Source organism: Mangifera indica, chromosome 4 (assembly GCF_011075055.1).
Source record: "Mangifera indica cultivar Alphonso chromosome 4, CATAS_Mindica_2.1, whole genome shotgun sequence".
Taxonomy (NCBI): domain Eukaryota; kingdom Viridiplantae; phylum Streptophyta; class Magnoliopsida; order Sapindales; family Anacardiaceae; genus Mangifera; species Mangifera indica.
Window position 1 is genome coordinate 10,081,354 of NC_058140.1, and position 27,254 is coordinate 10,108,607.

General features: G+C 31.5%; 2 protein-coding genes, 1 long non-coding RNA gene and 1 pseudogene across 3 annotated transcripts; 3 read left to right on the forward strand and 1 right to left on the reverse strand.

The window, feature by feature from the left end:
• The first annotated feature begins 5,851 nt into the window (after positions 1-5,851).
• On the forward strand, positions 5,852-6,553 carry LOC123212760. Its single transcript, XR_006501609.1, has 2 exons — positions 5,852-6,089; positions 6,177-6,553. It is a non-coding gene; the product is annotated as an uncharacterized LOC123212760 (long non-coding RNA).
• Positions 6,554-7,164: 611 nt separating this feature from the next.
• On the forward strand, positions 7,165-8,325 carry LOC123214261. The gene has a single exon (XM_044634036.1). The coding sequence runs from the start codon at positions 7,165-7,167 to the stop codon at positions 8,323-8,325; it is 1,161 nt and encodes a 386-aa protein (XP_044489971.1).
• Positions 8,326-9,719: 1,394 nt separating this feature from the next.
• On the reverse strand, positions 9,720-12,901 carry LOC123212680 (annotated as a pseudogene).
• Positions 12,902-20,740: 7,839 nt separating this feature from the next.
• On the forward strand, positions 20,741-21,292 carry LOC123214262 (NAC domain containing protein 50-like). The gene has a single exon (XM_044634037.1). It carries the CDS (start codon positions 20,741-20,743, stop codon positions 21,290-21,292), a length of 552 nt encoding a protein of 183 aa, XP_044489972.1.
• The last annotated feature ends 5,962 nt before the right edge of the window (positions 21,293-27,254 follow it).

Below are 27,254 nucleotides of genomic sequence, written 5' to 3' on the forward strand. Positions count from 1 at the left end.
AAACTATTGGAAGATACAACGCTTGTGAAAATGATGATGCTACTGAAGTCGTTGCAATAACTTTATAGAAGCGCTTTCTCCTCGTCTAAGGCACTCATTATTAGTACTTAGATGCCAACTTTCTTTGATGGGTTAGATGATAAGGAGTTTTATAAGATGTTTTTCTTGAGAATGAAAAAGAGGTTCTTTAGATTCCATGAGTTCGGATGATAATGGGCATTTGATGAGCTCATTGCCTATGGAGATTTTATAAAGCTTCTAACTAGTATTTTGCCATTGTTTTTCTGATTTACTTTTCACTTGCAATTATATTATTGGTTATTTTAAAGGGAGATATTAATTAAAATAAAAAAAGCTTTATAAAATAACATTAAATCAAAAAAAATAACGTGACAATCATGAGTTTTAAGACCAAATAATTTGTATTGCTTGTGAACACATCTTGATATGTTTGAGGCATAGCTATTTGAACTTTCACTCTCTCCAAAACTTTAGAGAACAGTTTATTCTCATATGTAGCCATAGTATAACATGTAGGAGACAAATATGTTCTTCTAGAATCCTATTGTGGAGACTACAATTCTTTTCTTATATTCATCTCTTACAAGTCCTGATGAGCATTTACGTTATCCTTTGACTTTTTAGCAATATTGAGTATAGTATTCACCACGTTATCACAAACATTCTTTTCTATATGTATTACATCAATGTTTAGTCGTATTAAATTATGCTTCTAGTAAGAGAATTTAATAAATATACTCTTCTTTTTCCATGTTTTTTGTCTAACCCCACTAATTTCATTGTTCATTTTCCATAGGTAAATTTTATATCTTTTAATTGATCTAAAATTTCTAATTCAGATGGTGGAACAAGAGTAGATCTCAATTTAATAGTCTCATCAAATGATCTTGCATCAAATTAAAACTTATGATTTATATCTAAGAAATGTCGATAACTTATAAAAACAAAACTTTTAACTACTTCTTAATTGCCTAGAGCAAGTATCTATATTGGAAGGGCATGCAAAACATCTATAAGTGTTCCAACTAGAATGATCACAATAAGTTATGAAATCATTTATTGTCCATGTAATAGTTGTATGCAATTGAAAACTTCCTTAGATGATGCATCATAGGTATCCACCCCTATTCCCCATAATTAATTCAACTCCTCTATAAGAGGTTGCAAGTAAACATCAATATCGTTTGTAGGAGCAAATGGACAAGGAATTAACAATGAAAGCATAAAGAAATCTTGTTTCATACACAACCATGGTGCTAAGTTATAAGAAATTAAAATAATCGACCATGTGCAATGAGTGCTTTGCATTATATCAAATGGATTGAATCCACACTTGCTAAACCCAATCTAACATTATAAAGGTCTCTGGCAAATTCAAGGTATCTAGAGCCAAAATTTTTCCATGCTTCTAAGTCAGTTAGATGTCTCAAAGTACCATCCTTAGTGCAGTCTTTGTCATGTTATGTCATTAAATATGAAGTTTTAGATGACATGAATAATCTTTGAAGCCTATGTTTTAAAGGAAAATACTATAACATCAAAATTTTCTTTTTTGTCACAAAATTCAAATTTGATGCAGTATTACAAGAATTATTGTCACTAGTTTTCCAATGAGAAGCCCCATAGACACATCATCATAAGACTTTTCTTTCCAAAAAAACATATAATTGTTAGGACAAACATCAATTTTTTTTTTTTAATATTTAAGACCTAATGCATCAACAATCTATTTTGTTTCAAGGAAAGAATTTGGTAATGTCTCACCCCACCCTCTAAAAAACCATTTTTCATAAGCTTAATTAGACATTAAGTGATTCATTGGACCAACCAAAGCAACATTTTAAATTTTGGAGATGCAATATGAAAGAAAATGTATTAAAATTCTTAGACCTTGATATAATTCCTTTTTGACATCTTCCATTAATTTTCAAAGTTTTCGATTGATGCATGAGATTGTCCTATATTTTCTTGTGGTGGAATATGCTTAAAAATAGGCTCCAATGAATCCCTTATATCCATATCTACATTAACATTTTGACCCAACACCCAAAAAACATTATATAACATTCCCACTATGACATAATCTCTAGACATTTCTTGTTCTACTTAGACATCTATGTGAAAACATTGCGTTGGCATTGGTTCACTATAACAAAACCAAGTATGACACCCTTATATAATACTATCAACCAAAAGATGTTCATATATTAATATTTTTGTTTGATCTCTATGGTGGCAAAACTCACACTTTTTGTAAGGACATGAAACCTTTTCATTAATTGATTTGTTTCTAAATGCAACATTTACAAAGTTATTCGCTCCCTCAAGGTATTTGTCACCTAGTACATCAAAATCTATCTATCTTTTACGCTTGCGATTATCCATTAAAGATAAATAATAAAATAAACAATATTTTAAATTATGCATTTATATTTATAACAATTAAAGTAAAATGATTACATTTTTCTGTATATAAAGTAACATGCATGTATAACTATAATATATTGTCGTAGTTTTTTGTCTAGCGCTAAATGAAATCATCATAACTAAACAATCATCAAACAAGTTAAATTTCAATTATAACTATAATATAGTTAAAACTATCAAAATTAAAACTATAAAACACACCTAGATTGTAGATTGTAGGTTAAACACAAATATATGTCAAAGTAGCAACTCTTTTTTCTTGTGTAATGAACTGTAAAAGAGATCCCACATGCAAGCCAATATACTAATTAAAATAGTGATGAAGGATAAGACATAAAAGTCAAGACATGAAAATATATCAATTTTAATGATTAAAAGTTTCTATTAATCAACACATTGACATTTTAAATTGCACTAATGCAATCACTAGTTTACAAAATAAAAGTATAGGACAAGCTAACAAGAAAGCTTGATAAAACTCACGAATCATCATTTCATGTGCTATTTTATTATCATTTTTGGTTTGACTATAGTATTGAGTCTAGCTTAAAACTTAGCTCGATTCAATACTCGAGTCGAACTTAAACTCAACTTCACTTAAACAAGTCGAGATCAAACAACTTTAAAGAGATCTCCATGAGCTTGAGCATAAATTGGTTATTAGCATTGGTTATCTTAAATAGCTCTTGGTTGCTGTTCGCTTTAGCTAGGATTAAATGGTACCACATTACAGTGGGGATTCTAGAACTCATTGATACCATTGAAAACATGCAAGAGTAGATCAATTACAATATAAGGGTGAATGCAAATAATGTCTGTACACTATTTTACAGATAAATTATACCAAGATTGGCAAATCTAAGTTCAATTTGAATTGTTCCTCCTTCATGCACAAGGTATGCAAGGTAACCATGAGTTTGCATAGTGGACATTTAAATTTCACTATGCATTTAGTCGTTTCACTTTCTTAACCATGGAGCTTGAAAATCTTGTTAAGTTGCTTTGAATGTGTACAACTTCAGTTTAATATCTTTATGCAACAATGGAGGCAATTCATATGAAATAGATGCATTAACATTGATTGGAAAAAGAAACTATCATATATCAACAATGTGAGAGGTAAATGCTTTAATTTGGATTAGTTTGTAATAAATTTCAGCTTTATAGATTTATTAGATTTGAGTGAAGAAACTTAAGCTCAGTACATTTGGACACATGCAACATGAACCCATTGAAAAGTTTCTTGGTTCTTTTGCATAGTCAAAACAACACCTATACCAACTCTTTCATTGCATACAGACATGTCAACTATCAAACACTTGGTTAGTTTTAGAAGACTAATGGCATATTTGGGGTTATATATCATGGTCATATGCATAATTCATTTACCCCTTTAAACCTACAATAAATATTCTTCTTTCTTTGACTTAAGGTTTGATATATTTTATTTCTCGTAAAGGATCATACATTCTATATGTCTTCTTTCTAAGCCAACTTTCACCAAACACATAACAAATCTAATACAAAATTACAAATTTATTTTATTTACATGGAAAATAATAAAACTGGAATCATAGCTCACTGTTTCACACAACTCTTTAGGAACTTCTCAATACAAATTCACTGTTGGCAAAGGGATCAGATTTATTTTATGCACGTTGGTACGTGCTGTCGTTGACACCCAAATTAAATCCTAAATTCCTGTAACAAAAATGTAGTAAAGGAAAGTAGGGATCGATCCCTCGAAAAGCTTTGATTAGTATGTCGTCACAAATAAATCGAAACAAATAAATAAAAAGGGGGTTTTGAACTGAATGCAAATTATAATGGAAAACAATAAATAAAAATTCAGAAAAGTAATCTAAAAGGAATAAATCGATTTAACAAACCTTGGTCTTCGGTCACATCCACCATTGGAACTACGATTGATCATCGAAACAAAATATCAAATTAATTAATTGAATATTCGTTGTGGTATTAAATTAACATGTCCTTCCTTACGATTAGTTAACCAAAAACATGTATTCCAATTAACCCTTATTGATTAATAATTTGGATACGATCTCGAATTTAATTAAACAATAGCATTACGAATTAGAAAGACCAACGAAGCAAGACAACACAAACGTACGACGTTGCATTTAATCTAGTTGATTATTTTCCTAGGATTAAAGTTTCTGACGCAGCAAACGATAAACCTAGTTGCCACTTCGATTAGGTGGATTGAACAATTACGGATTCAGCACCTAAACTAGCAATAGATTATATTAATTGATAAACTAATTGCGCACCTTAGAAATCAACCAACACAATCATGAAAAATAATTCAGAAAGATAACCAATACTCAAATAATTAAAAGATGCATTAAAGAACGAAAATAAATCTCACAATCATTGTAGTTCTATGGTTTCAGATCCCTTCAACCAAGATAAATTACTCAGCCACTGTAGAACATGTTTTGCTCTCTAATTCTCTCAATACAATGGTTGATAATTCTCAAATAAAAATAAGAGTATATATATTTTCTTCCTACTAAAAATCTGGAAATTGAAACTAATCCTAATCTCCTAATCCAATCAAGCAAAGTGATACATATCTTCCCAAAAAGAAAGGAAAAGATATGTATTTTTAATATAAATCCTTCTTCCAAAAATATCATTCCTTATTTAGCTCAATCAATCCTCTTTTCCAGCTGGTGATTATCCTTTTTCTAGGAAGCAAATCTTAATATTTTCTGGACTCTTGCAACAGATCTGGACATTCAGATCTGCTTTCCGGATTCTGCTTTCATCTTTCACGTGCCCACGCCTAGTCTGCATTACGAAATTTCCAGTTTAATATATCTGCTGCAGTTTTTCCTCTTTTTGGCCCTATTTATTCCAAAATTGCTCAAAGCTTCCTAAATGCAAAAAGATAAGTAATTCCATTAGATTAAATCAAATTTCCACATAACACAAGGGAATTATAAATCAAAATAGTAACAATTAATGGCCTTATCACACGTTGTAGAAATAACGTGCTAACCTCAACCCTAAGATCATTAAAATTTAAAAAAACTGAAACAAATCCTATTATTAGAATTCATCAATCCTACATGGAATATTATTGGACAAATAAATTTTACATATAAAAAAACACATGCTGTAGCAAGTATGAAGCTGCTGGCAAACCATTCGAATAAGTTGTTCCCATTATGGATTTCCTCTGCATTGAATAGTTATTTACACCTGGTTCATTCCAGTTCTTGCCACTGATATCAAGCAGAGATCATTAAGTCGATAAAACATCTTAGTTACTTCAGTTTTAGTTACTCATAGCATATTTCTAGGTAACAAAAATCTAGATTATAAATAGAACATAGAGGAGATGAAGTTATTGTCTTGTCTGATAATATTGGTATATGGCACTGCGGCTTGAAGTAAGCTGACTGCATTTAGTTAAGGCTTACTGAGTACCCAATAAACATAATTTTCTTTCCTTTAAATCTTATAAGAAAATTTTCACCATCAAACTTGTTATGTGCTTTTATAGTTTAATTTGTTGAAGTGTGGAGATTGATTATGTCTAAAGGATGCAGGATTGGCCAGGAGTTATTGCAGAGTGCAACCCCACAAGCAAGGGTCAAAGGACAGTAATAGACGTAAGGATTACCCTAAACCCTAAACCATGTAAATCTATCTTGTTCTGTGTGGTTAAACATTCACGTCTTTCACGTTTTTTTTTGAAGTTTAGAAAATATATCTTGGCAAGTCACAGTGAGTGGGTTGCCATTGATGAAGCTATGGAGCAGTGAAGTTGGCTGTTAGAAAATTCTGAATTTTTGAAGATGGTTTTGGTGCAGAAAGTTAAAGCTGATGTGGATTATTTTTGTAGCCTTAAAGTGATGACAAACTTACTTAACCATTTTGTAATGTTTTTTCTTAGATTGCAACCAAACCGAAATTGTAGTAGTTGTGTTTGGTGTACTTTGATAATGAAGGTTTGGTTAGTTTGTAAGAAATTGTATGGGTAAGTTTATTTTAAGCTGCTGTTGTACATGAATTTAGTGGAACTGATGTAAATATAAATGTAACAAAAAGAATAGAAAAAAGTAGACTTTTCACAGCCAAAAGCTTATTTCGTTCCAGCTCTCTGTTTTTGCATTTTTTCATGTTTTCTTTGTATACAAATCTCTATTAAAAATCAACAATTGGTATTAGAGTTTTCAATTCTTTGTAAGGGCCTGTGCCAAGAAAAAAATTTGAAGCAAAGGAAGGCTAGTGTATGCAATAGGGAGAAAAAACTAAGAATACAAACCATGGCTTCAAGCAGTTTTACAGTGGTATTTGCACCAGTTTTTTCCGATGAAAATTATGTAGCCTAGGCAATGAAGATGAAAGCCTACTTAAAAGCTTTTAATTTGTGGGATGTAGTTAAGATGGATAAGCAACCGAATCTAATACTAGAAAACCCAACATTGAATCAAATAAAACACCATTCTGAAGAAGTGGCCAAGAGCTATAAGGCTTTGTCTTGTATTTATTTTGCTGTTTTAGAGCTAATGTTTGCAAAGATCATGGCCTGTGAGACAGCAAATGAGGCATGGGATAAGTTGAAATTGGAATTCCATGGAAGTGATAAATCAAAGCAAATGCAGATTTTCAATTTAAAAAGGGAGTTTGCCTTGCTTAGAATGAAAAAAAGGTGAATCAGTTAAAAATTACATTAATAGGCTAATGAAAATTGTGAACCAGCTTACTTTTCTTGGAGAAGTGATTTCTGAAAATAAAGTTGTGGTGCAAGTGTTAGTGAGTCTGTCGAAAAAGTTTCAGGTAAAGATCTCCTCATTGGAAGATTTGAAAGACATGAGCACCATGACCATTTCAGAGCTTTCAAACTCCTTACAAGCTGTGGAATTGAGACAAGCATTCAGAGATAAAGTTATAGTATATGAAGGGGCTTTTGCTGCAAACCAAACAACAAAAATGCATGCTGGTTCTAGTTCAAATAAGCAGCAATTTGGTAAAAAAGGGAAAGAAAAGAAAGAGAGCTTTGATAGAAGGCAAAAAGGGAAGAAAAGTAAATTTCCACCTTGCCAACATTGTAAAAAAACCAGCCACACAGAGAGGTATTATTGGTATAGACCTGAAATGCAATGTAAAGGGTGTAAAGAATTTGGTCATATGGAGAAAGTATGCAAGAACAAGGGTAAAACAAATCAGCAACAAGCTCAAGTTGCTAAAAAATTACAGGAGAAGGAAGAGCAACCTGAGGAGCAGTTGTTTACAACAAACTGTTATAGAACTCAACTCTACTCTCAAACTTGGTTATTAGACAACGGATGCACCAAACATATGACTTCAGATGAAAGTCTTTTTGTCAACTTGAAGAAGAGCAAAATCTCTAAATTTAAAATTAGAAATGGGGAGTATTTGCAAGTGAAAGGAGTTGGCACAATTTTTGTCAACACATCATCAGGTACAAAAATGATTAATGATGTCTTATTTGTGCTTGGTATAACTCTCAATTTATTGAGTATTGGTCAGATGCTAGAAAAGAATTACTTTTTAAAATTTGATAATAAAAAATGCTTTGTGTATGATTTGGATGGGGTTGAATTAATGATAGTCAAAATGATGCATAGAAGCTTTTGTTTAGAGTTAAGTGAGTTGAATGCTCAAACATTTGTTAGTAGTGATCAGGAGTCAGTTAAATGGCATAAAAGACTAGGCCACTTTCATGGAAAAGGGCTCAAACTTTTGCATGAAAAAGAGCTCACTGTTGGGGTGCCAAAAGTGGCAATGATAGAAAGAGTATTTCAAGCTTGTCAATTAGGCAAGCAAACCAAACTCTCATTCTCAAAGAATGAAACATTGAAGGCCAAAGAGAAACTATAACTAGTGCACACTAATGTGTGTGGTCCTATGAAGAACAGTTCTTTAAATGGAAGCAAATATTTTGTTTTATTCATTGATGATCTCAGTAGAATGTGCTCGGTCTACTTTATGAAAATGAAATTGAAGTTTTAGATTTGTTTTTGAATTTCAAGAAACTTATGGAGAATGAAAATGGATGCAAGATAAGAATAGCAAGGAGTGATAATGGAGGGGAATATATCAGTGAAAAATTTGAAAAAATTTGCGAGGAAAATGACATTAAACATCAACTCACAACTTCTTACAACCTTCAACAGAATAGGGTGAGTGAGAGGAAGAATAGAACAGTGATGGAAATGGCTAGATGCCTTTTGTTTAAAGCAAATTTTCTAAAAAGCTTTTGGGCAGAAGCTGTGAATACAACAGTCCATTTACTAAACAGATTACCAACAAGAGCTTTGAAGGAAATGACACCTTATGAGGCTTGGTTTGGTTCAAAGCCAAATGTGAGTTATGTGAGGATATTTGGCTGTGTCTGCTAGAGTTATATACTAGAAATGAAGAGAGAAAAGTTAAGTAAAAAAGCTGAATTAGACATCTTTGTTGGCTATAGTGACTTATCAAAAACATATAGAATATATCATCCTTTAATTGGAAAATTTAGCATCCATAGAGACTTAAAATTTGATGAAGAGTCAGTATGGAATTGAGAAGCCAATGAAGTACATGTATAGGTGAAAGATGAGCCTAACTTGCAAAGTAAAGAAGTGCAAAAGATGAGCTACAAGGTAATAGTGATGATGAAGATAAAACACCCAAAATGAAATCACTTGTTGATATTTATAGCAGGTGTAATGTAGTTGTATTTGAGCCTACAACATATGAAGAAACATCAAGGTTTTCTAGTTGGAGGGCTACAATGCAGGAGGAGATAAAGATGATTGAAAAGAATGAGACTTGGAGGCTTGTAAAGAGACCTCCTAATAAGCGTGTAATAGGGGTTAAATGAGTGTACAGAACAAAATTGAATACTAATGGTTTTGTAAACAAGTTAAATGCTAGGGTTGTAGTGAAAAGGTATACTCAAAAGGAAGGTGAAGACTACTCTAAAGCCTTTGCTCTAGTTGCAAGGTTTGATTCGAGCTCATCTTTATCTAGACCTTATTCACGATCACTTGGATCGAATCCACCATTCCATAACAGAAACTTAGTATTTACTCCTACTATATGGAAGTAAGTAATTATATTTGGTTGCATCAAATCAAAACTCAATAGCATTTTCTTTATATCTCGATATATTTTATCCTAGCTTCAGATAACTTATATATAATGCATTGCACTATAGAATGGACTGCCTCAGACAAGCTATTTTTAACTGTGTAATAAATTTTTCTATGTATTATTAACTTGGGTTTCTAACTGATGAAAGTTGCATACAGAAGTTGATTCCATATGTCTGGAAGGCCAGCAATACACCAGTGAGTGTAGTCCATGCCCTTGAAGCCATTATAAGAGCTAGGATGTGCATCTTTTCTTAGCTGTGAAAGAGTAGTTATGTTAAGGAGATGAACTGGTTTCTTAATAGTACTTAACACTTCTTGTAATACGTATGATGCCGCAGGCAAGCCACTCGGATACGTTGTTCTCGTTGCAGGTTCCTCCTCCACCAAGCAGTTTTGCACACCTGGTTCGTTCCAGTCCTCACCCATGATCAAACACAGATCATATAGCCAATAAAAAATCTCAATAACAAGGAAATCTAAAATGCAGACTTGAATAGAGCAAGCAAGGTGACTAACTTGTAATGAGAAGGCGAGATTCCTTGATAAAAGACTTTAGTTTTTGTGGTATCTACATCTGAATCAACCCATTTGGCCCAAGTTGTTAAAGCTTCTCAAAAAGCAACCATACGATCTATGTCCTTCAGAATCCTGCCACTAGATTGAATATAGTCCCATCTGGGTGGTTCAAGAGGCATATACAGAATTAGCTCAAGTTAAAATCAAGTGAAATAATAAATAAAGGGGTGGATTCGAATCAAACTCAGAACGACCAGTTCAAGATCGAACTTAGGTCATTTGGATCATCCAAGAAAAAGAAGACTCGGATCTGAGCTGAAGCGGATGAACCCCTATTATTAATGCCAGTGGTACTAATCAGCTAAAGTCTATAAAGCTCTTGCGGTTGTTTAACTCTGCGGTACCACCAAAGCCAGGAATTGAAAAACCAAAACATCAACATCCTTCCATATATTGCCATTCTTAATCGAATCAAGTTTCAGAACTCGACCAATATTCTCCACTTCTGTGTCCAGCAAGTATGCTGAACCAAACAGTATCACCGAAACATCATAGTCCTGCAAAATCAAACAAGTGATTATATTTCTAATAAATTTCCAGTTTATAGTAATTAACAGATTATAAATAGAACCTGGAAGAACACTGTGGAGGTCGAGCCATTGTCCTGACTGATAATATTGGCATTTGTATCAGAGGTTTGAAGTAAGCATAATAGCGACTGCATTTGATTAAGGCTTACTGAGTCACCTATGAACATAATTTTCTTGCCTTTAAATCTTTTTAGAAAATCTTCAACATCAAACCTGCAAGCAATGTGAGTTTACAGTATAATTAAAACCTTATGCCAGTTTTTGAAGCAAAATACATCAACGGGTAGTAGGAAACGACAAGTCAGTCACATTTCTATGCAAAACTTGAAATGTTTTTTTTTTTTTAAATCCTTGGAGTAGGAAACAACAATTTGTCTTTTAGAAACTAGAAAGTAGAGGCAGTCTCGGCTCAACCCATCTCACTTGTGGGCCATGTCAGGTCAAGATTTATTATGATACGAGTTTTATGGGTTAGGCCGACTCACTGTAAAGTGAAGGTCTATGATACAGCCCAAAACCTCTTAGGTTGTATTGTATCAGACTTTTAATGGATTGATTTGCATGCGTTTACGGATTGACTCATCAAATTTTAATATTATAATATTATAATATTTAATTTTATTTTTTTTAATAATTTTTTATTGACTATATTAGACGACCCACAAGTTTATCTTCAGGCCTCAATATGACCTGTATGACTTATGACTCTAATTTAACCGGTTATAATAATGGACCATACCCCCATGAGCCGTGCTAAGATATAGGGAGTTTGGGCTGTACAATGGGCCAGCCTAGACCCCTTGGCATGTCTACTAGAAAGTGATACTGACTTCTGGGTTTTAGATTAAGGGAGAAAGGAGCCACTAATTACTGGATAAGTAATGACAAGTCGGTTTTTCCTTTATTAGAAAGTGACAGATTGGTTACATTTCATAAATAGCATAAGACTAAACTAACAAAATTTCTAAAAGCTACCATAATTGTAACAAACTTTTGTTGATTATTAAAGATATATTATATTTAATTCAAAATTATTAATATAAATAAAATCTTGTCTATAAATAATATCTATAAATTTTGATATGTTATTATTGAGTGTTGTTGTACCTCTAATTTAAAATTATCTAATTACATACTGATAACAAAAAAAGACACATCATGAAAATGATGCACATTTCAAATACCAAATGTAATCACTTTATACATTTTATATACATCACCATGTGTCTTTTTCATCATAAAAAATTATTCTTCCACATAAACTTCTCTGGCTTTTACACTTTAGAGGGTGAAATTTTGTATGTTGCACTAGATTACGTGGATAAAAGTAATTGGGTCAATAATGTCTATGCTTACACTTTTATTAAGTTTTTTTATTAAATTTAGGTTATAAAATATAACTACGATAATGTGTTAAAACAAATCTTTCCCTAAACTTAAGTTAAAGTTTATTAGGAGTAAATTTGAAACGAGTCTACACTAGAGTTATAATTTGATAAATCGGTTAGAGTTTAACATTTTCAGTGATATTATTCATTTTATTGATGATATTATTAATCATTTTGAGAATTTTATTCATCATATGATATTTTTCAATGTCATTATTCGAAATAACCTCAAATTAAGTTCAAGGGAAACTTTGATTCAGTTTGGCTCAAAACTTTTACCTCGATCCCACTCACTAACCGGGCAATAGGACCTCAGCGCAGGGGAGCTTTGCCCTTTGACCCTGACTCACTTGTCAAGATTTCTCTTAAACATGGCAAGACACCACGCTCCAATCAGATGGCTCTAAAGAATGATAAACAATTAAGCAAAAAGAAGAAGCAATGTAGATTTATGTACCTTGGCAAGTCACAGTGGTTGGGTTGCCATCTGTATTTGAGGTAGAGATGATCGGGGCGACCGTACTTCTGGCAATCGAATTCCCGTCGAATGTTCGGGCAGTCCCATGAATTGTAGAGCGGATATGACTCGTCGTACACCATCTCCCTTCATATATATTACAACTCCTCTTCTCTTTACTCCATTTCCCCACGTTTTCCGAATTCGCCAGACAAAAACATGACAAAACAAGGAACATTGCAACCGAGAAAGAAGAAGATCTGAGAATCGCAGAAGTCATTTTCATTGCTCAATTCTTGAGACTGAGGGGAAGCAGAAAAGAGATAGAGAAGGTGAGAGTTTGGTTTGAAGGTTTTTTACTGAAACTCTCTCTCTCTCTATATATATATCTATCTATTAACTGTATTGAGTGAGTGATATAATTTATAGACAGAAACAAACTAACGAGTATTGACTGATATAATTTTTACTTTGTTAATACTAAATGATTTGTACCCGAAATATTATTGCAGAAATTAATATGAACCATGACCCATTAACATTCAATTTGTTTATTATTGTATTATGTAGACTGCGTCATGGTTCATGAACTACTGATTTCGATTTAGAACCATCGGTTTACAGTTCAAAAAAATAGAAACCCTGAACTAAAACTGTTACAGGACGGTTCAAAACCGATATTAAACCAACGGTTCCAGTTCATGACCCTAGTTTGAAATTGACATTAAACCATCAGTTTTAATTCATGGCCTCTATTTATTTTTTAATTAATAATTATAATAATTAAAAATTAAAAAAAGACTCGGACTTAATTTTTCAATTAAACTTTCTACTTATCCTCTTGGGATTTAGAAGAATCAAATCCTACGTAGTTCTTTTACCTTTGCATATCCGATAGCTGACGGTACCCTCTTACCTTATCATTCACCTTCATTATTTTGACTACTTGTTCTTGTCATCGAATTATCCATGGTTAAATTAAGGGGTTCTTTATTGAAATCCACTTTTATATCTTGTAGGAGTAATTCAACTTTTGTCTAATTGTCCACACGTACTTGAGCTTCAATAGATTTAGGAGCCAAACTTGATTGCCTCTTGTCCAATATATTGCTTCTTTAACTAAAAGTTTGTTCCACTACGACAGTTGATGCTAGTATTGCTAGGACTTGTTTAGCAATAACTGCTAATGTTGGAAAGATTGATGCATGTCGACTCTATTATTGTAGAATTGGAAAGTCTTTTCCTATATTACTGTCACCAAACTCAAAAATAGTGGTTAGATAAATATCAAGCTCTGAGGTGAAGTCTGATGTTTCTCTTGGTCTTTTATCCTTTTACATCATTATACGATCACTATAACTAATATTTTGGATTGGTTATGAGGCAATAGGTGGTAGAAAGGAAGAAAAACCACCTTAGTTACCATAAACTAATGAATATTCAGTATAAATTTCTTTAATTAAATTTATAATGGTAGTTATAATTAATGAAATATTAACTTCATTCTCATACTCTAATTGCACGCATTCATAATATAATGTTTAATAATTTGTAACACTATTTAATTTAAACCTAAGATCAATAAAACAAGCAATAAAAAAATTTTTGGAATTTTTTTATAGCAATTTAACCATTTTATTTCAATAAAAAAATAGTTTATTTTAAAATAACATTTGTCCAGCGTCTTGTAAAAACTCAATAATATTAAGGGTTTCATTTAAAAATAAAAGAGAAGTGAGATAAAAGCCCCACTCAAAGTAAAAGTTGTATTATTAAAATTTTTTAAAATGTCTAAAACTGTCTTACAAATATCTCAATGCTAGGAATATAATATAACTTGTGACATATTTTGTGAAATAAATGTGTACAATAATTTTCTATTATCAAAAGACTCGTTGAGTAATTCATATGTTGAATTTCAATGAGTTGACACATCTTTATAAAATCTTTTTAGTCTTCTATTATGTGTTTTACAAAATTTATCTCATTCTTTCATTGTTTGTGGATATGTTCATAAAAATGAAATTATTGTTTTTATTAGACTAATATAATTATTAAAATATCTTAAACCATTTTGTACACATAAACTAACATATGATATGCACATCTAATATGAAAAAATCCATAGCCTAAATTGGGTTTGTAAATTTTTGTTAAATTAGTAATTGATGTCGTATTTGCAGCTGTATTATCAAATGAAATTGAAAAAAATTTAAAAACTAATCTATATTCTTCTAATATTTTTTTAATTATTCTATAAATATTATTGATTATATGTCAGTCATCAAACACCCTAAATGCTAAAATTCTTTTTTGTAATTAAAATTTATCATTTATCCAATAATAAGTTATACCCATATAAGAGTAAATTTGCTAATGGTCACTCTAAATATCACTATATATAGATACACGTTCATCTAAATTTAAAAATAATTAAATTAATTCTTGTTTTGTTTTTTATATAGATTTAATAATGATCTTTTTAATGTGTTTCTTGGAATAGTTTTATATGCATGATTTAATACAGTTTTATAATAATTATTAAACCCTAAATTTTCACTAAAATTAAACGCTAAGTGATCTATTGCTACTAGTTATTTGTGTTATTTTTTTGGGATGCCTCAACTTCAAGTGTCTTTTGAATGTCCCGTATCTACCTCTTTGCTTGAATTTATAAATTTGTTTACAATAATTGCGAGCAACTTCAAAAATACCATTTTTTTTGTATTTTCTTGAAATGAATCTTGAAAATATAAGTGGTAAGAATTTTTTGGGGTTGTTGTTCCAACTCCACTTCTTTTTGTTGTTGTTGTTGTTGCTTCACCTATACATATTGACTTCCATTTTTTTGTGTTGAAAAATCTTTTACAAATTGATCTTTATTCACATTTGATATATATGAGTATTGACTAAATCTCCTATTACCTAAAAAATTTTCACTACTTGCCATTTTTTGATAATAAATAAAATTAATTATATAATTAATTATAAAAGATAATGAGAAAAAATAATAATAAATAATAAATAAAATTAATTATAAAGATAAATTTTATAATTAATTATGAAATTGTATAATAGAAAAATAATAATAATTAAATTATAAAAATTAAAATTGGAATTAATAAAAAAAAGAAAGAATTTAATTCAATTTGATTGAAAGATTGAAAGAGTATTGAAAATTAAGAGAATGAGAATAAATGCACAATAGTTTTACTTTTACAAGTAAATTTTTTTGTAACTCCAAAAATACCCTCTCAGCCCTATAGGTGTAGACGCTGGAAGGAAGGTGTGATGCGCGCGGTGCGCACACCCTCATATATATATATATATATTAAATAATATAATAAATAAATATATATTAAATATTATAATATTTAATATATATATATATTAAATAATATAATAAATAAATATTAAATATTATAATATTTAATATAATATATAAAAATAATAATAATAATTTTTAAATATATATAATAATATAATATAAATTTAAAATTATTATTTATGTATATTATATTAAATATTATAATATTTATTATATTTTTTAAATATTATATTATACTATTTAACATATATATATATATATATATATATATATATAAGAAAGGGTGCGCGCAGTTGTTTATATATATATATATATATATTATATGAGGGTGCGCGCACTCTGTACGCACTGCGCACTGGGTACGCACCGCACGCACTGCGTACGCACTGTGTGCATTACACACGCACTGCGCACACCACGCGCGCTCTGCACACATCACACGCACCATGTCTTCCTTCCAGCGCCTGCACCTACAAGCTTGGGAGGGTATTTTTGGATTTACAAAAAAATTTACTTATAAAAGTAAAACTACTGTGCGTTTGCCTAAAAAGGTTTAAGCGAAAAATTTTTTGCCTATTTTAATTAATATCTCAAGTATTTATAAGGGAAATTTAAAAAAAAAGGGGCCTAACAGATAATTTTAGGGACCAATGGTCCCCTACAAAACTTAAACATTTGTAGGGACCGTTGGTTCCCTTTTTTAAATTTAAAAAATAAAAAAATTTAAAAAGATTTTAATAATCCCGGTTTATGAACTGGTTATGAACCGATGGTTTGATGATTTAAAAATAGAAAAACCTAAACCAAACTATCATAATCTGATTTTGGTTTCAGTTCAGACCGGTTTTGGTTTTGACGGTTCCAGTTTTGGTTTTATATCGATTAATTTTGGTTTTATATTAATCAGTTTTAGTCTGGTTCACAAGCCAAATCAGCCTGTGACTGAGACTGGTATTATGAATTGATGGGTCAATAAAATTTTCACAATATGAATAACAAACAAAACAAAATAAATTGATTAATATAATATGTATATGACATTTTAAATATATCGCAGCTTATTTTTTTTCATATTTTGCACAGCGAAACTAAGTTTCCTCACCGATTCATTTAAACAGAGGCATTAAGAAATCCTTAAAGCTTAGTTTTAAGGAATTAAACTATGTCTAGTCTTAAGGGAATCATACTTTGAATTTGTCATATAAATCAGCCATACTGACCTTTTGAGGTTTTATTTTTAGATAAATTAAATAATAATTTTTTTTGTTGCTATTTTTAGCAGAACAAAATCAAAATTTTAATGATTGTCATTACAGATAATAAGTAATTGTAATCCTAAATTTATATCTTATAGTCCATGAATTGACATATTGAAAGGGTCGGTGACCGTAACTAAAATTTTTAGAGATGGGAAAGTTGAAGATCTAGTGGTTCATAATTCTCTCCAAACAACTCATTTAGTCAATTTGTTGATACCCTGAGTCTTGCATTTTTCTGTGGCTATTTGCTAACCCTAGTATTCTATATACCCTATAATTGCCCTTGGCAAATTGAATTTTGAGCTGGACCAGCTATAGGTTGTGACTTGAAAGTTCAATTGAAGTCCATATTGTAAAGCCTGGAATTTCGGAGCCCAGGCCCATTAAAGCTTTTCGTTCTTTCGCTTTCAGAATCTGAAAAACCTAACTTTTTTTCTGATTTTTTTTTTCTTAAGTTGACCACCTTGCAAACCATCTCAAGGAAAATTTAAAATTATGAATTACCAACCACAAAGACGGAAATACCTATAAATCTCACAAATGATAACCACTAGGTTGTCAATTTTTTACATGATTCGGTAACCTGAAACAATATAATATGGAAAAAATCGGTTTAAGGTTGAGTGTTTTTTATATAAAAATTAATTTGGGTTGGCTTGACACAATTCAAAACAAAATAGGATTATGTTAAGGTTGATACGGTAGTAACCCAAATTGATTTGAATTTTTTAAAAAATTGTTTACTGTAGTAGAATTTGTTATAGACAAATTAAAAAAATTATTGAAGGGTAAGTTTAAAATCCTTATATATTCTATATAGTTATATCTTCATATGGTTATAATTGCTTTGATTATTTTTTAATCTTATTTAAAAATTTTATGTTGTTTTTTGATAACGAGAATGTGATTTGAATATTAAAATTATTGATGTGTTTTAAAGATTTTGATATGTAAATTTTTTAAACTATTTATAAATACGATAAAATATTATAATGTGTATAAATATAATAGTGAGCTATGCTTAGTCATATTAGATCGAATTGGGTGCGGCTCACATACCCCTGGATGTATCATGCGCAGGCCCATCAAATGCTGAGCCTCGCAAGCATAAAAGGCCCATGACAAAATCAAGGCCTCTTAAGTTGTGTTTTCATAAACCTCTTAAGGGCCGACTTGCAATTATATATATATTTTTAAATATTTTTTAAGTTTATATAACCAGAAGCATATTTGGATGGGCAAGCAACTCAAATTGATCCATTAGGAAGGTAAGGAAGTCATTCAATGACTTCGTCCACAATGTCATGGTAAGTGAAGAAAAAGTGATCGGCTCCTTGAGTTCTGTTCCAACATGGGTACTTGCGAAATTAAGCTCTCCGCGCACTCTTTCACAATCATAGTCATGTTTCTTCACTACAAGGAAAACAACAGATTAAATATACCTTTCATCAGACAAAATTGTGGTTCTGCACACAAGAATAAACAAAATGTGTGAGCTTCAACACCAAGTATAGCATTTCGGAAATGATACTAATATGTGTAGTTAGTTCTCATGTACCAGAAAATTCGGAACTGTACATCTGGAGGGCTATGAAGCCAAAGATCATATATGAACATGTGAAATGCATCATATTCGAAATGGTTCTGAGCCTAATTGACATAAACAACGGATTCATAGAAGATCGAGTCACATGCGAGAAAATGTTAAATTGTACAAAAGTATGATTAGACATTGGGCAAATGTTATTAGAAAACAAAACAAGAGTTGCTTTTTACAGGGAATTGTTGAGCTTCTGATATGCCTTTAAGAATGCACCTCAGCATATTAACATGTTTCCTCTTGATTGTAACAGAAGATTTCTTCCAGTCAAGAATCACCATGAATGGCAACTCGTAATTTGTAGACCAAATAACTGCAGACAGACAGTTAATTAGCGAAAGTTTTCTTCCAATAAACACTAGATTTGATGGAAAGAGTAATATTTACCAGGATCACATCCATATTTAATTAAATCTGCAACGCAGACGCTATCAGCAGCACTTATTGCTGTAGAATTTCCTTCTGAAAAACAAAATTGCATCGTCGTCACTACTATCACAAGCAGTAGGTCTTCTCAATTGAGAAACCAAAAGGCAACGTAAAGATAGTCCTGAAAATTGAATTATGTTTCGATCATCATGATATGAATGTTTATACATAGTAACTTATAAAAAACATTTTCCAACTCAAAGTTTGACCTAAAAACCCGCTTCCACCCCTGGTTGGCATAGATAACATTTTCTCACCCAAAATGGCATATATAATATTTCATGAATATCCAAAAAACTAGAACTTTTCAAGGTTCCACTAAACTTCACCAAAAGGCTAGTGCATCGCTTGTATTAATTGCAGAAATTGAGTATTCAAGTAATTCTGTATAAACTTCACAATAATCAGTTCAGAACAACTACTAAATCAATCAACTGTTTCAAATAATTCTGTACTTTACGAACATGATGGCGCAGCCTGAGGTCATACATCACCATGTGAAATGCATCACACTTCACCGGAAGTGTACTCCAAAGGAAATGCCACTGAGCCTGATTCACAGAAACAAGGCAGTGATACAAGATCGAAGGTAAGAAATATACTGCTGGCTGCAGAAAGGAGTTTCTGGCATTTAAAAAGTTTCAAAAATTATACCCCATTTGATTAGACATATTCATTAATCTAAGAAAAGTTAAACATTATTTCCTTATGACAAGGTCTCTCAATATTTATTTACATTGATTGTGTTTCCAAGCAATTCAATGAATTGTTGAGAATCTGATATGCCTTCAAGAATGGTTTTCACCTGAGAAACATTATCCTTCTTGAGTATCAAAGAAAAATTCTTCCAATCAAGAATGTCATTGAATGGCAAGTCACAGTGCTCTGACAAAATTACTGCAGACAGAAACACCAATTAGAAAGCCAGGGATTTAGATCAAAACAACTTTGACACATTTAAATGTTTGTTTATAAGAATGAAGAGATCTCCCTCAATGTCATGCCAAGTGACAAAAAATTGACCAGTTCCTTGAGTTGTTTTCAAATATGGGTACTGGAAAATCAACTTGTCCAGATACTTTGTGACAAGTAATTATACATACCTGAGAGGAGTTGAAGTGCAAAAAAAGAGCAAGAGACCATGAAAGTTTCAAGTCGTTCAATTGGATTGGACCAAATATTATCGTAATAACTGCATAATCAAGAAAGAATATAATTGGTGTGTTTAATTTCTCAAATTTTATAAAAAATAAAATTGAGTTTTATTTCAAATATTCTTTTAATATTAAAATTAATTAAACAAAATTTTAATTAATGTAAACAGATTAGCAGAGGTTTCCTATCCTATTTTGATATATAAATAGATCAAGAAAATAGAAAGTGAAAACACAAACAAGAATCTTCAGTGACCCACTTCTCCAAGTCAATGGATTTATATAAATTGCATTCAAACTCCCGTTATCACTCACTTAGCATCACATTCTTTTACTTTCACGACAGAAAGCCCTTTTTCTTTTTCTCAAGAGACTCAATTCCCAGAGAATCCTACTTTTTTTTCTCGAGAAACTCAATTTTCAGCTGATTCCATGGCCTCCATGCAAATTCCAGAAAACTTTACTGCGATTATTCCCGGCTTAAGGTTTCGTCCAAGTGATGATGAATTAATTGGTTATTACCTGCACCGCAAGATTTTTGGTTGTTTGCCATTGCCCTGTAATATCATTGTCAAAGTTTGCGATCTTTATGGTTCACAAGAACCTTGGGAGATATGGGAATTTTATAAAAGAAACTTTGATGACAATGAAGATCTTTACTTTTTTACTGCATTGAAGAAGAAGTCTAGTATGAGCAATCGTATTTCTAGGAAAATTGGTTCAGGTTCTTGGATGAGTGAGGATGCAGCAACAGAAATTCGAACTGATGGTAAGGTGATTGGGTGCAAAAAAAGATATAGATATGAAAAGAAAGGGTCTGAACATGATGGAGGTTGGATAATGCATGAATATTCTTTATTGGGTCATGGTAAGTATGTACTTTGTCGAATTCAAAAGAATGATAGACTAGCTAAGAAAAGAGGTTGGGCAAAAAAGACCCACGTCAATATGAAGACCCTCCTAATAGTAGTAGGGAAGATTTAACAACTTAATTAGATGAATTGGATGATGAGTTTTATGACTTTACACTTGTTTCATGGTAATATATCGATACTCTTCGATTGATTTTTTGTGAATTTAAATAGATTATAAAGGATATTTAAGTGTAAAGTTAAATTCAATGAATATATTTTTCAAAGTGTTTTTTATATATACTTACTTTTACTTGCAATATATAATTAGTCTTTCTGGGCTTAATGATCTATGCTAGTTTTTGTTGGATTCTCTATTGAATCACACTTGAATTTTTTTGGGGGTTATTTCTTGAAGAAAATTTATTTAAGATATTTAATTACTGAAAGATTTTTCTCTATTTTGTTGAGAAGTCATATTAATTTTTAGATAACCAAAATAAGAAAACAAGTGAATTCCGATCATAGCTCATCTTGAGTGCTCCCAAATTTCACAGAAATCCCAATTTAATAATATTTTAGAGAAGTAATGAGACCACAAACATTACATATTGCCTTCCCTGCTGAATTGTAAAAATAGAAATATGAAAGTAAAATTTACCCTTTACTCTTTAGTGTCCAAACTTGAGGCTGAATTGATTTCTTAATAATTGTTAAGTTTATTTATTATATAAAATTCATCCCGTTAAAGCATATAAGAAGGATAAATATATTCCTTTCAATTGTACATAAATAGGGACATAAACTTTGTATCATTATACCTACAATGAGACAAAACAATTTTATTTCAACGAGGCATGTATTTCCTGTACATTAATGAGAAAATCCTTCCATTATTGTGTCACTGTTTTAGTCTGGGTGTAAAACTGAATTCTAGCCTTGTTGGCGACTCAGAGAGTTTCCTTCTGAATTTTTATATAAATAATGTTATGCGTACTCATTTCTTAATATGCAAATACATATATATATATATATATATATATATATATATATATATATATATATATATATATATGATTTATCACTAATATATTTTAATTTGATTATTAGTAATAAGTAATTGTGATCATAGTTCATCTTATGTCAATTGAAGATGTTAGGAATATCTTAGTTCATTATTATTATTTTTGTTTTGAGTAGTGTTATATGCATTAGTTAGTTTTTAAATTAGAGATAAAATAACATTTAATCATATGATAACATATATATACCCTTATTATCTATTTAGATAATGGAATTAATTAATAAAACTAAATGACAAATAAGAATTAAATTTTTTTTTTAAACAACGAAAAAATTTTAGTTAAGTTTGATATTTTTTTGGATAAATTCACTCATATTAAGTAAATAAAACTAATAAGTTAAAAATGATAAATTTCATACTCATTAAAACTAATAAGTTAAAAATTTAATATTAAAATATTATTCAAAAAGATATAATTTTTTTTTATATTTGAAATCTCATTTATTATCATTTCAACTAATCGTTGAGTCTTAAAAAAAAAAAAAAAAGAGAAAAGAGCATACTCGGTTTCACTCTATAGTGGCTGTAAAGTAGTCGTTTGCTGTTTTAAGAGATATATTCGAAGTATCGACAGGCAACATGGTTGCAATTGCAAGAAATTCAGTGCCAGATAGTTGCATTTTTATTTAATTATAATTATTAATATTATTTTTTATTTTTATTTAAATATTTTATTTCATTATTAAGTTGTAAAAATTTGATTTATATAATTAGATTATTGATGCATTTAAAAAGTTTTCACATATAAATTTTTAACTATTTGTCAATAAGACAAAATATTATATTGTGTGTTTTATTAATAATATGTTGAAGTAATTTGATGAAAAAATTAAAATAATAAAAACATTTTAAAAAGTAAAAGCAATAGATAATTTGAGACAAATTGGTCGGGTCAGATCAATTCGAATATTAAAGTATTGGATTAAGATTAAAAATTTTTGATATAATTTGAATTCAAATTGAGTTAAAGTTGAATATCTCTGACATGATATGAATACGACTCCCATGACATGAATTTTTAGGTCTAATCTCTTGTTTACTAACACTTTTGATGATTAGAATAACTACATCAATGGTATAGTTAATGATTGATGTGTATTACAACAAAAACATCGAGATGATCTAATAGCTTGTATGACTCTCTTGTACAAACTTTTGTTTTTGTTTTTCTTCTCCATTTTCTTTAGTAATCCTCTCTTATTTATAAGATTTTTAAAGGGAAATTACACTCAAATTGGTTGGATTAGGACTAAGTCCTAGTGTGATTACAACAAATATGTTCCTATTTAAATTTAAATATAAAGGGATATGGTGGATGCCAAATTAGTCTAGTATAGGAATGTGAAAATATCTTCTTGTTTATTGTGTGATCATATGAGAATATTTATAAAATACACTTAATAGATTCCTCTTTAGGTAGAAGTGAAATTGTTGTCTCTACTTAGGGAAACTTTCTTTTTCTTGTAAAGTATCAGATAAGAATTGTTTGATCACCAGTCACTTGTTTGGACAACTTGGGTTTATTTTGAGATGTGCCTCAAGTAGAGTGCCTATGAGCTACAAACTATCATATGACAGTTGCCCCTTAGTTTTTGAAGTGCAAAAAGGACTTCAAAAACTTTGGAAATCTTCTACTATGATATTGTGTACAGGCCAGGTTGCCAAAGCAAAGCAATAGATGCACTATCAAGGAGGCCGAACGGTAACAAAGAATTACATGCTATATCAATCCAAATTCTTGTCAGTGTAGAAGAAGTGAAGAATAAGGTGGCAAAAGATGATAAACTATGGTGCATCTTGCAAGACTTGTTAGTTGGGTCTAATACAAATGGTGGCTATGAATTGAGAAATTGGAGTTTAATGTACAAAAATCGAATAGTGGTTCCATGTCACTCTAGGTTGATCCCAATTTTTTTAGCAAAGTTCCATTCTTCTCCCAATGGTAAGAACTTTGGATTTTTATAACACACAAGCAAATTTCTTCAGTTCTCTATTGGGAAGAGATTCAAAAGTGATGTTAAGCAATTCGTAATTGAGTGTAAAATTTGCTAGCGAGCCAAGTATGAAGTGACTGTCTTTGCTAGTCTCTTATAGCCTCTCCCCATCCCAGCAGAAATTTGGGAAGATCTATCCATGGATTTTATTAGTAGAGTGCTGAAAGTAAAAGGGTATGACACTATATCTGTAATGATTGATTGACTGACCAAATATGGACATTTTGTTTCTATTCTCCATCCGTATACATTGAAGGATATCATAGGCATATTCATTAAAGAAATCTTTTAGCTTTACAAATTTCCTCACACTATAGTTACAGATCGAGATTGTATTTTTATGAGTGGTTTCTAGTTTGAGTTGTTCAAAGCATTAGGGATAATGCTTAAATTTAGTTTGGCGTATCATTAACAAACTGATAGGCAAACTAAAGTTGTAAACCGTAGCCTAGAAACTTATCTCTGATGTTTCTGTTTTGAGCAGTAACACACATGGCCAAATTGGCTACCATAGATGGAGTATTGGTATAATACTACTTTCAATGTATTGGTGGACATGACACCATTTAAAGTAGTCTATGGAAGAGATCGTCCCCCACTCTTAAGGCTAGTGGAAGAAACTTTAAGATTAGAAGAAGTAGATACATTAATTTGATAGAGAAATATGGTCTTGGATAGGCTAAAAAGAAACCCCTTTAATGCTAAACAAGAATCAATGAGAATTAGAATACTCTATTGGCGATTAGGTTTTTTTAAAGCTATAACTATATAAACTATGCTCTTTGGCTGCGAGACCGAAAGAGAAGTTTAATCCTTGCTTTCATGGACCATTTGAAATTGAGGAAAAAACTAGAATAGTAACCTACAAATTAAGGCTTCCAAACATAGCAAAAATTCATCCTATTTTTCATGTCTCGCAACTAAAAAAATGGGTAGGACCTTTGGTGTCTAGCATGCCTCTTCTGAGTTGCTTGAATGATGAGGAGAAATGACAACACAACCTAAAGAGGTCCTGAATTTCAGGTTCTCACAACAAGGTGACTTAGAGTTACTCATCAAGTGGCATGAGTTATTAGCTCATGAGAACTCTTGGGAGCTGTATAAAAAGCTTGATTCAAACTTTTCCACACTTGTACCTTGAGGACATGGTGCCTCTGGATAAGAAGGGTAATATAAGAGTTCGTGTGCATATTAAGAACAAAAGAAGCAGAAGAAAGGTTGTTTCAAAGGAGCAAACAATAAAAAGGGCAAGTGGTACCATTGATAACAGTGTAGATGGAAATGTTAAGGAAACAACAATTGGTAGTACCCATAAATAACATATATTGCATAACATCATCAATAACACAAGGGTATACAGGAAAAAGGGGGAACCATGAATATTTTGCAAGATGAGTTGGCGTACTTGGATTGGACTAGTAAAAGTGTTAAACAAGGGGATAAAAAGGACCTGGAGAGAGGAAAGATGATAGAGAAAAATTATCTTGAAGAAAAGGGATTCAAGGGAGAGAAATAACCTCTCTAAAATCGGGGTAGAAACTTGATGAAGTTTTTTGAGTGTGGTTCATTTTATATAGTTGTTGTAGTAGTTGAGTCCATGAGTATGGTTTTGTGCACTTAGTTGAAAAATGTACTTTAGTCTTGTTATTGTTTTTACTGTGAAAAAACTACTGGAAGTTATTTTTGTATGAACGTTAAAAGTATAATGCTCAACTAATTTTTTGTATTAATTCTATCAGAATATTAATACAACAATAGTTATTATTCAACATTGTTACAACATAACCAGACTGTTACAAAATACCAATATTCAACAACATTTTTCTATAATTACGAGCTTTACGAAATTGAGAGTAATTAGAGCTACCTTCGAACCTAGCTTAAGAAATCTCCAAGTACCTAACAAATTGGTATCAAAGCATGACGAGAATGAAGAATCGATTAGAAGGACTTAAGAAAAAAATAACAGTGGTTCATGAAAAGTTAATGGAAATAGGTAACCATTTGGAAGAAATGAACAAAGAATTTGGTAAATTTAGTGTATAAATCATGAAAGGATACTTCCGAGACCTTAAGGAGGCCATGGATAGGAAGGATGCAGGCGACAAAGTGAAGACCATGAGGGGTGTCTGTGATACCCCTAGGCGAATCCCACATCGACAAAGCACGAGAGAGATGCTGGGTCTATGTGTGCTCTATCTTTGGATCCCACATTGGTTAGTGGTGGGAGAATTGAATTGGTTAAATAGCCTGTGAGCTCCTTAACTGTTAAGACGCGTTTTGGGTTGCAAAGCCCATTAACAAACCCATGATGGACTGTGTGTCCAAAGTGGACAATATCTTAACAGTGGGCCGGGTTATTGGATCTGGGGCGTTACAAATGGTATCAGAGCAACTCCGCGTGTCCTCTTGATCGATGGTGGGGCAAACCTCAGCGAGGACGTTGAGTCCCGTAAGGGGGGGTGTATGTGATACCCCTAGGCGAATCCCACATCGACAAAGCACGGGAGAGATGCTGGGTCTATGTGTGCTCTGTCTTTGGATCCCACATTGGTTAGTGGTGGGAGAATTGAATTGGTTAAATAGCCTGTGAGCTCCTTAACTGTTAAGACGCGTTTTGGGTTGCAAAGCCCAGAAGCAAACCCATGATGGACTGTGTGTCCAAAGTGGACAATATCTTAACAGTGGGCCGGGTTATTGGACCTGGGGTGTTACAAAATATGTGATACCCTTAGGCGAATCCCACATCGAGAAAACACGGGAGAGATACTGGGTCTGTGTGTGCTCTGTCTATAGTCCCACATTGGTTAGTGGTGGGAGAATTGAATTGGTTAAATAGCCTGTGAGCTCCTTAACTGTTAAGACGCGTTTTGGGTTGCAAAGTCCAGAAGCAAACCCATGATGGACTGTGTGTCCAAAGTGGACAATATCTTAATAGTGGGCCGGGTTATTGGACCTGGGGTGTTACAAATGGTATCAAAGCAACTCCGCGTGTCCTCTTGATCGATGGTGGGGCA

What these genes read in the sequence shown, in the direction of transcription:
- LOC123214261 (XM_044634036.1), top strand. Translation starts at nt 7,165, where the DNA reads ATGAAAATTGTGAACCAGCTTACTTTTCTTGGAGAAGTGATTTCTGAA.
- LOC123214262 (XM_044634037.1), top strand. Translation starts at nt 20,741, where the DNA reads ATGGCCTCCATGCAAATTCCAGAAAACTTTACTGCGATTATTCCCGGC.